Here is a 12,980-nt window from a genome sequence, read left to right on the forward strand (position 1 = left end):
TTAGTCTGTAAAATGTCATGAAAATTTGGAAAAAAGTGCTCACCACAGTTCCCCCGAGCTCCATTTGAAGTGTTCAAATTGATTCTTCTATCAATGGAACCTTCCAAAACTTTTACTTTCATAAATGACGAAATGTCAAATCCTCAGATTAGGAAACCAGAAAATCTTTGACATTGTTCCTTGAAAGAACAAAATGAAACAATTAAAACCGTAAATTTTCTAATTGATTTCCTGTTGCAGGTCTGTGTGGTCCGATTTAGGCGCATTTAAGTACAGCCCAGCACAACGTATCTTTTTTTGGAGGGGTCTTTTTTGGTGTTGCGCTGTGATGCAGCCCTCCAAGTGTATAGAATTACAAACGAGAAGGCTTAAATATGATTTAATTTGTATCAAATGTCATTTAGCTGTACTGGACATACTCCATTCTATCCTGAGAAGAAGACCGAGTTTTGAAACACCCGATATCTGAAGATGATGACGGTGGTGAGGTAAAGATTCATTCCACTTGGGGCAAAAAAAAATCAGTTCAGACAAGCGTACAATTTCTTTTGCATGTTTCTTTTCACATTGTGCCGTTTTCATCCAATTTTTTCTGACGCCACACTTCAAAATATGTCAATGAAAAGAAAATGAATTGATTTCCAAAGTCTTGTCGATGGTGTGGAAGCCATATTTTCATCCGTAACGGAGACAGATTTAATTTAGAAATGTTACACACTGTCCCATGATGGCTCCCCACATCTTGACTTTGTAACAAGAAAAACAATTAACGGGAGACCGAGTTGTGTCATCGTAGTAGCGTTTGATTTAACATCTTTGAATGTCAAATTAGCTCAACTGCCATACAGCTCAAGGTTAGAATTTTATACGCTTGTGGAAATTTCCTACGAACTGGCAAAGTATTTCCCTGAATCTTTCAACTTGTGGTGAACAATGTGTAGGAATATGGGTCAGTAGCAGGCTTTTTGTTTTTTGTTTTTTTTAAAGCTTTTTAATTTGTCATCTGTTTCCACTAGATCTTCCAGGTTAATGGGTGGTACACGTTTGGAAAGAAAATACTTCACGAAGAGACAATGTTTAAGTTGGAGATCTCGAGGGCTTGACTCACCACCTTCTCTTAGGAAAGACCTTTGATGCTTCTTCCGTCTTACACCACTGAGTAAATTTAGCAAAAGTTTGGGTCAAAAATGGCCTGAAGCAGCTTTCTGACTACATTTGCTTCACAGAATGTTCAATAAGCTTATTTAAACAAATGCACTAACTCAAAAGTTTGTTTTTCTGTTTCAAAAGACGTGTATTTTTGTGTTCTCTGTGTTTTGGGGCTCAAATGTCCTTATAAAACCTCTCAAAAAGGATCTTTTTTTTCTGTTGTCCCCAAATGAACCCGAGTACCAGTCCTGAAATATTTCAGTTTTTTTTTTACAATTTTTTTTATATCAGTTATTTTCTGTTGTGATTTGTGCTCATGGGACAACCATAAAATCACAATGCCTTCTAGTGTGTGTTGTTTCTTTGTGTGTCGCTACTTGTTGCATTAGAAAGGGAGTGGGGGTTGTGGTGGATGAGTTGGAGGCCGTGTGTGTTTTATGATGTATTGATCTGGATGATGGCTAAGGGTTAAGGTCCCGACAGGTTAGCGTTTGCTCAGGGTCGAGGGTCATTCTGGCACTGCTCTGCTCCTTCTCCAAGGATTCTGGGTAGGGAGGCTTTGATGTGGCCAACAGCTCAGTCAGTAATGAGTAGCTTGTTTTTGCAGATTAAGTGAGATTTTAATGGCATTACTGGAGCTTAAGAAGACATTTGAGGGGTTTCTGCACTGGATTTCCCAGAGATCACCTGTCAGTCATACCCATGGCATGAAAAGGTGCTTTTTAAATTCACATTTCAGGGGTAGAATTTTACTTTGTACTTTGCTCAAGTGCTGGGACATCACCATCATAACAAACATCATGAAATCAGGGTTGGTTTTGTTTTGCTTTGCTTTTCATGTTTATTATTTTAATTAATTGTTACTTTTTGAATGTTTATTGTGGCCTAGTTTTCATTTCGCCTGTTAAACGAAGTTATGTTTCGTCCTTCAGCCGTGGGGACACTTTTTGATATAGGTTTTAAATATTTAGTCTCGTCCCAGGAGTCTGTTAATAAAAATACACTAAAGAGTGAGGCTCACCAGAGAGTGGCCACATTGCATTTTGAGTGATTACAGGAAAGAAATATTCTGGTTAAAAAAACCAACAGAAGAAGTCGCAGAGTTGGCGGAGTACTTCAGTATACGTTTGTAAGTGTAGGAATGTGTGAACTGTCTTTAATAAATGTCAAGTGGACGCGTCGTGCAGAAAAGAAATGCCAGCGCATTTCCTTACAACCCTGGACTGTTGTTAGACCACCTAAAAAGACTAGACTTGAGTTGACGTGACTTAAACACTCGATCAGCCAGCCCCTTTATCCCCTTTGATTACGTTGTTCTTTTACTGAGATTTTTCTTGTTCATGCCAAGGCTGTCCCAAATCCCATTTTTCAGGCTGCAAAGCTTAGGTGTTAATGACCTGCAAAAAATTGAAGCTTTAGCCAAATTGATGATTAATAAAATGCAGATCGCGCTAACTGAGCAAACATTAGCTTTAGAGGAACTTCTAGCAGGTGCCACGGCTCAGCAGTCACCTTTGCATGAGACCTCCTTATCATTCAGCCTTTTGTCCAGAATGATTTACAACAGGACTTTTTTTGTCAAAAGTGAAACCAAATGTTTTCCTTGCCAGTCAAGACCTTTAAATAAGTGGCATTTGTTGAACTTTAAAAAAAAAAAAAAGATCATTAGGAAGAAGACATTGCAGTAAATAAGAAAGAAGGATCAGTTTTGGGGGGATCCAGCTGGATCTGAACTGATGTCTAGTCTCCGAAGGGAGTGGGGTAGTGACTTGGATTTTCTGACCAAAGCAAGGAGCTCATTCTGCCCTCATGGCGCCAGAGATGAGTCACAACCTGGATGAGCAAGTTTTGAGCCCCCTGATGGAGGGACAGAGTGGTTGGAAAGGGTGGAGGGACGTAGGAACCGGGGACGAGGTCTGAACAGGTCCTGTAGGCAAGTACCGGTGCCTTGAATTTTGATCACACGGAGATTGTAGGAGAGGAGTTAACGTGTGAGGTGTTTTTAAAGGTTTGATGTCAGAGGCGGGTGGCCAGTCCTAAAGGATGTTTACTTTTCACGTGCGCCACTAAATGCGTCTTATGCGAAGAGCCAACAAGATGTATGACGTCCTCAACCGGTGCAGTCTGAAAGATGCCCAGCAAATTCTAAATTTCTAAAAAAAAGAAGAAAAAAAAACAGGCACAGAGAAACCTTGATAGATAAAGGACTTTTCATGTCGATGGAAAGTTGTATGCTAGCAAAAAAACTGAAAAAGCTCAGGATGAGTTGTTTATTGGATGGAAAAAGAGGGAAATGTTAAGGTGTTTGAAGCCTCAAGGAGGCACCAAGCAATGGACCATCACTGTGAAGGAGGATCTGTGTGTGTGAGGGTCAGATGAGCCACGACAGGCAAATACATCGAGGGAATGTAAAAACACGCAGACACATTCCTCTTCCCGTTAAAACAAAATGCACAGTGTTAGAGCGAGAGATCGAGAGATGACTTGTTGACTCACATGGAAGCGTTCATCCACGTGACTGAGCTTAACGGCTGTCTCAGTGGTTTGACTGTGAAGGTTTTGATCAATGGAATAGTCGGGACTACCCTCCTCATACCAGAATTTGTTCCAACCATTCCAGCCATTGACCATGCGTCTCTATATGGAGCAACAATAATTCAGCGTTACCCAGAGGAGACTTCTCCATCTGGGGCATCATTGTCTTGTTTGCTCCCTTTCTGGGACTCTGTAGAAAAGAAGTTTAAGAACAACACACCCCAGTTGCAACCTCGGGGATCAGTGCAGCCAGACAGAAGTATAGATTCACTGGTGTAGTTGTTAGCGCTTTGGGCGTGAGCGTGGGAGATTTTTCTTTTTCCATCTCTGGCTTTCCCCTCCTCCCGCCCTGATAAAGAAGGCCTTGTGTGAGCGTGGGTGTGAGGAAGGGAGGAGAGACTCACACGGCTCAAACCGGAGGGCAGAGGTTGACCAAGGGTGTGCATTTCTGTGAGTGTGGAAAAGAGAGCTGATTTGTCATGTATGCATGTGCATCTCCTTGTTCTCCCCAATTCATGAAAAGCATTTGGGTGGACAAACTCTTGAGATGAATCCTGACTTTGTGTGTTTGCTTTTAAAGGCAATTAATCACCTAAATCCAAGTGCTGACATGAATCACAGCTACCACTGAACTTTAGCTAGATAGGGAATTTTTATGTGTGTGTGTTATTTTTAGGGCCTGAGCCTGAAGGTACTTCAGGCGAAGTACCTTCTTTTTTTGACCACATAAAAGTAAGAGTTGCAAAAAAAACAGGGCTTGAAAATTTACCAGGGCCTTTAACCAGTGGCACCCAACATGGAAGCCAATAAACAGATGAAGTGCGAAGTAGAAGCATATCTGTCAACTGGTTGTTTGCAAATAGACAAGTAGGTGGCAGTGTACATGGGACAACATTTTGCTTGGCTGTCCGAAACAGAGTGGAATAAATGCTGTTTCAAACCCAGAAAGAAAAGCGATTCATTTGGGCAAGTTGTTATTGCTTTCGTGCCAGCTAGCGTCATTATTGTTGGATGCTGTTCGGACACAAAGAAAATGCCAGGGAATATCCGGGAAGACGCCGGCAGCACGAGCAGCTGGTCAGTCACATGGATTTGCATGACACCGTGTTGATAAAAACAGGCTTCCGTCACCCATTATGATGATTTACTCTTTCGAAAAAAGCAAAAACCGCATCAATCTAGCATAAAAACTTTTGTTTCTGCTGAATTGCACTTTCCATCAACCTTCACCACTGCAACACTTTGTTCACAGCAAAATTTGCTGACGTAAACAGGACCTTAAAGAAGAATTTTTGGAGAAAAACTCCAGGAAATCACAGGACGGTTACAAACAGGGTTACAGAAAGGAAAAAAGTGGAAAAAATAAGGAATGAGAGGGGAACATGACCTCTTAATTCAACTGCTGCCAACACTGAGACAAACTGCAGTGACACCACTTCATTTCTGGGGTTCTAAATTCTTCAGATTAAGAAGTAGTTGCTGCTACCAAGAAGTTGCTGTAGTGTTTTTAGTTGTGTTTAACTGAGTCACTGTAGATATCAATTTCACAGTCACATTACGTAATTTAACAAGAACACATGACCAAAGTCATGACTTAAAAAATGAGCTCAGATGCTGGGTGTACCTTGTGAATGTGCTTGGCCTTTGCTGGAATTATTTATGTCCATAGTCTCAATCAAGGCTTCTCAAAACTATTCAACCCTTGTCCTCCAAAATAAAGGCGCCTGAAATTCATGAACCCAGGTGGCTAAAACACTCTCTAATAGGCCAAACCAAAAACTGAAACCAACAAATGGGGCTAAAAACTGCAGTTTTGAAGCACTTGTAGATATTATTCAGGAAATTATTCTGCGATTCCCTCAGGGGTTGCAACCCCCTCTTTGGGACCCCGTAGGAGATCTCAACTGGACATGAAATTTATTTGAAAATAACTGTGGGCCAACTGAATTCATATTCAAACAGTTCAAGCAGTCATGAGCCTCCCGTGGGCCTTAAACTTGCAGCCAAGTTTGTGTTGAACACATTTACCCAGCTCTTATTGAAAAGTTGCACGGTTAATGTTGCCTCTCTACTGCTGCTCAACAAAAGTTTTTATTTCCCTGAATATGTTTGTCTTGGGTTTATAGGTTGTCTCCAGGGCGTTGCTTTAGCCCATAATAGTTTTGCATAAGATTAGCCGTATTAACTTATTATGTAGACTTATTCATTCACCGCAACCACACAGCTGTTTTGGGATAATGCTCTCAAACGCAATCCTCGAGCGAAAGTACTTCAAGCACTGAATGACTCAGAGTTTAAGGCTGAAAGCTTCACCGTACCAGCAGTGGAAAATAAGGTGAATTCAAACACTATCAACACAGGAAAAACGTGGGAGGAACTGGGCTCTACCTTCAAACCTGCGTGAAAAAACCTGGCAGCATCAACCTCCACCTCCCTGGCCATATTTCCATGTAGCAAACTGCTTTTTCCAAGTGTTGAGACACGGGCATTATGTTTGGGAGCTGAACAGTGGCGACATAGACAATAGCAGGAGCCTGAAGCTGGTGTGCAGCAGGGGGTCTTCTCCTCCCTCCCCTCCCTTGGTGTCTTTGTCCTGGGGGGCCACACAAAACCACAGGGGTTCCTTCAGGGTCTCTGATCATGTGTTGTCCTGTCAAGTTGACAGCTCTATTTAGGGACTTGAAGAGCCGAGCAGACTTGATCATTTTCCATCAACATAAAGAACCAAGTGACTGCTCCTTCACTGTCCTCACTCAGGTGTATTCTGTCTGGGAATTCAACCTGCAACTCCAAAGGCGGCGACACACCAAGCCAATCGCTGGCAATCAGGCAATCTGAATGTGTGCCACCTCTAGTTCTTGCATCATGCTGAGCTCCATTAGCTGTAGCTGGCCCTTGTCATCAGCAGCTGATCAGCATGTTGAACCGGTGGCGGAGAAGAGTGTGCTCTGATTGGCTGTTCAACCAGGTGAATCAAAGCACCAGAAGAAAAACAGAAGAGAGGAAAGCAAGCAAATGACGAGTCATAAAAGGCACTCGCTGAATGCATACGTTGTCCAAAGAAGAAGATGACAATACTTTTTTCTCAACACAAACACATTCGAGACAACATGGCAGTCTGGAGTGAAGACAGCAGTTTGTTTATCTGTAATCTGATGTCTTCCCTTTTTACAGCAACAAATGCAGACAACTGCTGCCTGTTGGTTTGGCGAGTTCTTTTCTCTCGTGCCTGCACAGAACTTTGGCACTAGCCGACCAGAGGTGGTCAACTATACTGTGTTACTGAGAGCTAACTTTTGGCCAAACAAAGTCGTGGTGAGATGGCTCAGCCTCCATTGCAGCCACCTCTCTTACTGTGTCAGGACCCTCACCTTTAGGCAAATGCATCCATTTTAAACTGTACAGTGCTTGATTGCATCTGACAGCTGACATAAAAAATTTGCAAGAATGCTAAAATTAATGCTAAAATTAATGGACATAAACTGACGAAGGCCCCTGACTGGTGAGGAAATTAAGAATCATTAACCCACACTCAGGCGGCGTAAGATTAGACGTATCCAGGCAGACGTCGGCAGCAGAAACAGCTGGTCAGCGGTCAGCACTGTCGCCTCACAGCTACAAGTTGCGGGTTTGAGCCCCAACTCGGGCTCTGGATCTTTCTGTGTGAGTCTCCATGTTCTCCCTGTTCCTGTGTGGGTTCTCTCTGGTACTCCAGCTTCCTCCACAGTCCAAAGACATCAAGAGGGACCAGGTTAATCCAGAATCTAAATTGACCGTAGGCGTGGCTGGGAGAGCCAATGGTTGTCTGTCTCTATGTGTTGGCCCTGCCATGGACTGGCGACCTGTCCAGGGGGAAGGCTGCTGGGATAGGCTCCACCCCCCCCGTGACCCTTAACAGGATAAGAGGTAGAAAATGGATGGATGGATGCATGGATAACCCACACCCATAAAATCCTGTCGTGCAGTCCACCATATGGCCCACTTGTAATGTTTGTCACTTTGAGTCTAGTGTGTTTAACTTGTGCGAGTCCTAACCCTTATATTAATTGGTCATGTGTGCACAAGGCTGATGGGAAAAAAAAAAACAAGTGTGGGTGCTGTGGCAAAGTTGGCAGTTTTCCTCGTGTCCATTTCACCAATGTTGTGTTCATAACAATGTTCTTCTGGACCAGAAAGCAGACATGCGAAAGGCCAGGTGCTGCAAACATTGGAGGAGGGGGGCACAAGGAAACCTGGCCAAGCATTAGTGCACCCACAGCCTCTCCCGAGGGAGGGATCTACAACCTGACCACTAGATGTCACTGTATCTCACACACTGCTCCTTCAAAGTACTTTTCAACCTTTTTCTACTCAAGTGAAGTCACATTTGAAATACAAAGATCTTTGCGCGCTTGCATGTCAGCGTCACATGCAGCCCAGATATCAACTAAATCTTCTTGAGCTCTTCTTCTTCAAACACATGACACATTTATTCCCAGCTTTCAGAGTAAATGCTCATCTTGAGCCTGCATAAATCTGGACGTAAACAACTGAAAAACGATTTCCTTCCTTTTCTTCCTTGCCAAGGCTTTTGTGTGTGTATGTGTGTGTGTCGTGTCCAATGCACATCTTTTATTGTATACATCTTCATACCAGACTGATTTACGCAGCTTCTCCAGAATTGCGTTCACCTCCAGAGTTTTGACGTACACTTTTCAGTGCACGTGTGTACACACACTCTTTGTTTCCAGACTTTCTCAAAGCGACATGAGAGGCAGTCATTTTCTCTCTCTCTCGACCTTTCAGTAATGTGAGGGTTTACATGCTGCATTTACGCATGTTTAGGCCACACCTCACACTGCTACACACACACACACACACACACACACACACACACACACACACACACGCACACACACACACACACACACACACACACAGCTCAAATGTCTACCGAAAAGCAATTTGGGCAACTCCTGCTGTTTAATTTGAAATCACACATGTTTGGTTTGTTAATCATCTCTGTCAGAGCTGCACACACACGACACACACACGTGCACATACACACACACTCTCTCTCACACGCACACACTCGGCTGTGAGACCCATGTGCCTCGTGTCCCTCCTACTCAGACTGGAGCTGATCGTTCCAGTTGTTGATAAAGACGCTCTTGTTAAATAGTTTACTGTGTGTGTGTGTGTGTGTGTGTGTGTGTGTGTGTGTGTGTGTGTGTGTGTGTGTGTTTGGGGCAAGGTGCCCATCATTGTGCCACTGGGAATCCCCATGTTAGCCACAAGCTGTCGTCACTTTGGATCACCTGACACACACACACACACACACACACACACACACACACACACAGCAGTAACGTTGCCTCTCAACTCTAAAAATAAAAGGGTGTGTCTGACCTGTATATGTGTGTGTGTGTGTGTGTGTGTGTGTGTGTGTGTGTGTGTTCAGAACACAGAGAGGGCATTCTTCTCCGTCTCACCAGTGCCTGGGGTGACCTCACCCTGTCTGGACATCCTTCAGCAATGCGAGACGCGCGCGCACGCACACACACACACACACACACACACACACACACACACACACACACACACACACACACAAACACTGGAGTGAAACTGAACTAAAACTACATGAAAGCGACCCAGGAACAGTTGTAACAGTGGTTTGTTATATTCATAGATGAAGGATTCGAAGTAACTGACCCCTGAAGGACAGGTGAGGCACAAGGTGAGGGTCTTAAAGGGTTCTTACTGGGCTGGCCACTGGGTCTCGAAATATTCCTTGTGGGGTAATAAAAGTATTTTCTTCACTTAGCTTGTAAAGTTTCTGTCTGGAAACAGCTTAGCATGTTTTGCAAAGTGATATATGAATGAGTCGTGCAGTGCCTGCTGTAAAGGGGTTGGCGCCGCTGTGCTATTTTCCCATTTATCTTCGACGGATTATCTAGAATTTACAGATGTAGCAGCCTCAGCAAGGACACCCAGCATTCCCTTTCCTTGCCCACATCACCAGCTCTGCCTGGGGCATTCCAAGGGGTTCCCTGGACATTATAGAGGTTCAGCCCCTTCACCTGGTCCTTGGACTGCCACCGCGACCTCCTCCTGGTACCAGGAACGCCTCCCAAGGGAAGCACCCAGGTGGCATCCTAACAAGGTGTCCAAACCACCTCGACTGGCTCCTTTCTATGCAAAGGAGCAGTGGCCAAGTCCCTTACAGCGGACTGAGCTTCTCACCTTATATTCAAGGGAGGCGCTAGCTGCCCTTCTGAGGAAACCCCTTTGGTCCCCATCTTGTTCTTTCAGTATAGGTGAGAGTCGCAGCACAGACCGACCTCGACTTTGTGTCTCCAGTTCAACATTTTTGTGATGGCCATTCGACGTCTGAATTCTTCCGTTTTCACAGCAGGCTCTCAATTAAAATGTCGACATCACGCGTTTTTGTGCCTGTCGCGTACTCTTCAGAATATTCCGTGAGCCAAATCAGACATGACGCAGTCGGACCCTGCGCCCCTTTGGGGTGTGTTTGCGTCCGTTTTTTTCCCCTACCTACTGTGACCTACTTCATATCAGTCCCTTTTACCTCATCTTGTTCATATAGCAGAACATTGTTGTTTTCTTTTCTGTTTTTTTAACTAAAATTACCTTTCTTTTACACCTTTGGGGTTTGTATGAATGCACATAAAAGCTCATCCAGTACGAAGAAAAAGAAAGACGAGGTTGGCCTTCTGGACTTCACTGGACTGAAGCATTCTGACCTTTCGATTGAGCCAACAGCAACTTCACCTCCATCAAATCCAACAGTTTTGATAAAGCTGTTTAAATGTAGGCTGCGCGCTTCAGGGGATTCCATGTTTGATGTGGTGTTATGGCTGGATCAAATTTTAAATGATTACACTTTTGAAGTCAGAATTGGTGGCAGCGCTGAGCCCATGAGAACATAGCTGAAAGTGTGAGTCGGTATGTGTGTTGGCTCTCGGCTCAGGGTTCCCTACTGTGTTTCTGTAGATTCCTAAAACCGTAAAATCAGACTTGTGTTTCCTTGACATGCATTCCTTTGATTTTTGAAGCACCCGGCAGAGAATGAAACAATGGATAGAGCGAGGAAGGGAGGGAGAAGTGATGAGGAATCAGTCATTTGTTCCTTGTATGAATTCTCTTTAATCTGCTTTCCTGATGTATTAAGGGTCTGAATTTCATTGTATTTTTAAAGATGCATCAAATTACCCATCGTCAACTGACTTGTTTCTTTTGAGGAGTAGGAAGTAGTGTGTTGCCGTTGTATGCCTCCATGTTGTGTTCTCGTCACAGTGACCTTCACCTTTGGCCAGCAATATATTTTCAGTTCATCCTCAAATCCCAGTAGAAGGCTGGGCCAAAGTTGAAGGAATTTCCTCAATTTGTTACTGAGTTAAAGTGAGGTGGCTGCGACCTCGTCTTTTGGAAAGCAAAATATTGTCACCTTCATCCTTGACATTTGTGCCAAATTTGACAAAAGATTTGACAAGCAGTTTTGAGGTATTGCTTTAAGGAGAGAGGGACTGATATCACGTGCATGGGAGGGCACTTTGACCGTTGACAACCGAAATACTTTAACTTCATCCTCAGGTCCCAGTGGACGTTTGTGCCAAATCTGACAAAATACCCCAACGGCATTTGTGAGTTATGCGTTAACAAGATTGGGACTGATATTATTTACCTGGAAGAGGACATTGACTTCAACTTTTGACCACCAAAATATTTTCACTTCATCCTCGAATCCTAGCGGACATTTGTGCCAAATCTGACAAAATACCCTCGTAGTAGAGTTACCACATTAACAAGAGTGGGACTGATATGACTTACGGGGGAGAGCACAATGACTTTAAATGTTTACCAACAAAATACTTGCACTTCATCCTAAAGTCCCAGTGGTTGTTTGTACCAAATTATAAGGAAAAACCTTCAGGTGTTCTTGGTTAATAGGGTATAGGGGCTTTGACCTGGATGTGATGTCTGAGATATCGTGTTCAGCTGAGGTGACAGGAACGTTGACCTGTGACCATCACAGTCTTTCTCGTCCATCCTCATATCCCAGTGGAAGTTTGTGCCACATCTGACAAAATACAGCATTTTGGAGTCATCGGTTTAACAATAGTAGGACTGATGTCACCTACGGGGGAAAGCACAGTGACTTTAAATGTCGACCACCAAAATATTTTCACTTCATCCTCAAGTCCCAGTGGAGGTTTGTTCCAAGTTTTTGGAATGACCTCAAGAGGTTCTTGGGATATGAAGAGACGGTAGCTTTGACCTGGACATGAAGTCCCTGAGATATCGTGTTCATCTCAGGTGACAGGAACTTTGACCTTTCACTATCGCAGTCTTTCTAGCCCATCCTCATGTCCCAGTGGATGTTTGTGCCATATTATACAAAATTCCCTCAAGGCACTTTAGTGCTCGTGTCTTCAACTTTTGGTGGTCCGCTCAGTCTGTATGACCGTCTTTGATTAGGATCCGACAGCTGGTGCACGGCACACTCAACGTCAGTGTCTGAAAAACAGTGTGAAACATCCCAGCGATGCATTAACAACACAGACTTCACCACTGTGTGACCCGCAGTAACACACACACACACACACACACACACACACACACACACACACACACACACACACATAGAGTCTATTACTGAGGAATGTGGTGGGTTTCTGTGGGATGTTTGCTGCAGGCTGTTTTGGAGATACTCTTCAGGGCGACGTTGCCATGGAGACGGAGACAGTTGCCTCCAAAAATGGGATTTCTTGGCAACTTGGAAGTATTCTTGAGTGACTTATTTCAAAATCCTTACAATTCACTTTTTTCTTCTCCTAATCTGAATGTCCGTCTGTTTTTCGCCTCCCAGCTTTCTCTTTTATCTCACCCGATTACAATTTTCGTTTTTTTTTTATCCTTTTCTCTTCGCTCAGATCGAAGATGGAGGGAAGGCGGCTCAGTGCAAGAAGCTAAAAGTGGGCGATGAGCTCATCAACATTAACGGGTCCGCCCTCTACGGCAGCCGACAGGAAGCCCTCATCCTCATCAAGGGATCCTACAGGATACTGAAGCTCGCCGTCAGGAGGTAAACACGCATATTCGTCTTTCAGGACTTCAAAGCCAACGTTTGATGGGCTGTTTTCCAAAGACGGATGTGTCTGTCCTCCCGCTCCTCTTACTAACGCCTCAGACATCTTGTGTTTAACTCAGGAAAGGAATGAAGGTGAGCTGGCTGGTCTGCTCAGAATCTGCACGGCAGACGTGCAAACACGCATGAGATAGGGAACGCTCGC

The 12,980-nt window shown here is 44.0% G+C and overlaps 1 protein-coding gene across 1 annotated transcript in view; it reads left to right on the forward strand.

Moving 5' to 3' along the window:
• shroom4 (shroom family member 4) overlaps positions 1–12,980 on the forward strand; it is a 57,548-nt gene that overhangs the window by 10,316 nt on the left and 34,252 nt on the right. The window contains exon 2 of the mRNA XM_086197552.1: positions 12,621–12,772. Coding sequence (XP_086053678.1) covers positions 12,621–12,772 — 152 coding nt within the window. The remainder of the gene's footprint in view (positions 1–12,620; positions 12,773–12,980) is intronic.

Source organism: Aulostomus chinensis, chromosome 24 (genome assembly GCF_037954235.1).
Source record: "Aulostomus chinensis isolate RoL2024-O1b breed Wild chromosome 24, RoL_Achi_v1.0, whole genome shotgun sequence".
NCBI lineage: Eukaryota > Metazoa > Chordata > Actinopteri > Syngnathiformes > Aulostomidae > Aulostomus > Aulostomus chinensis.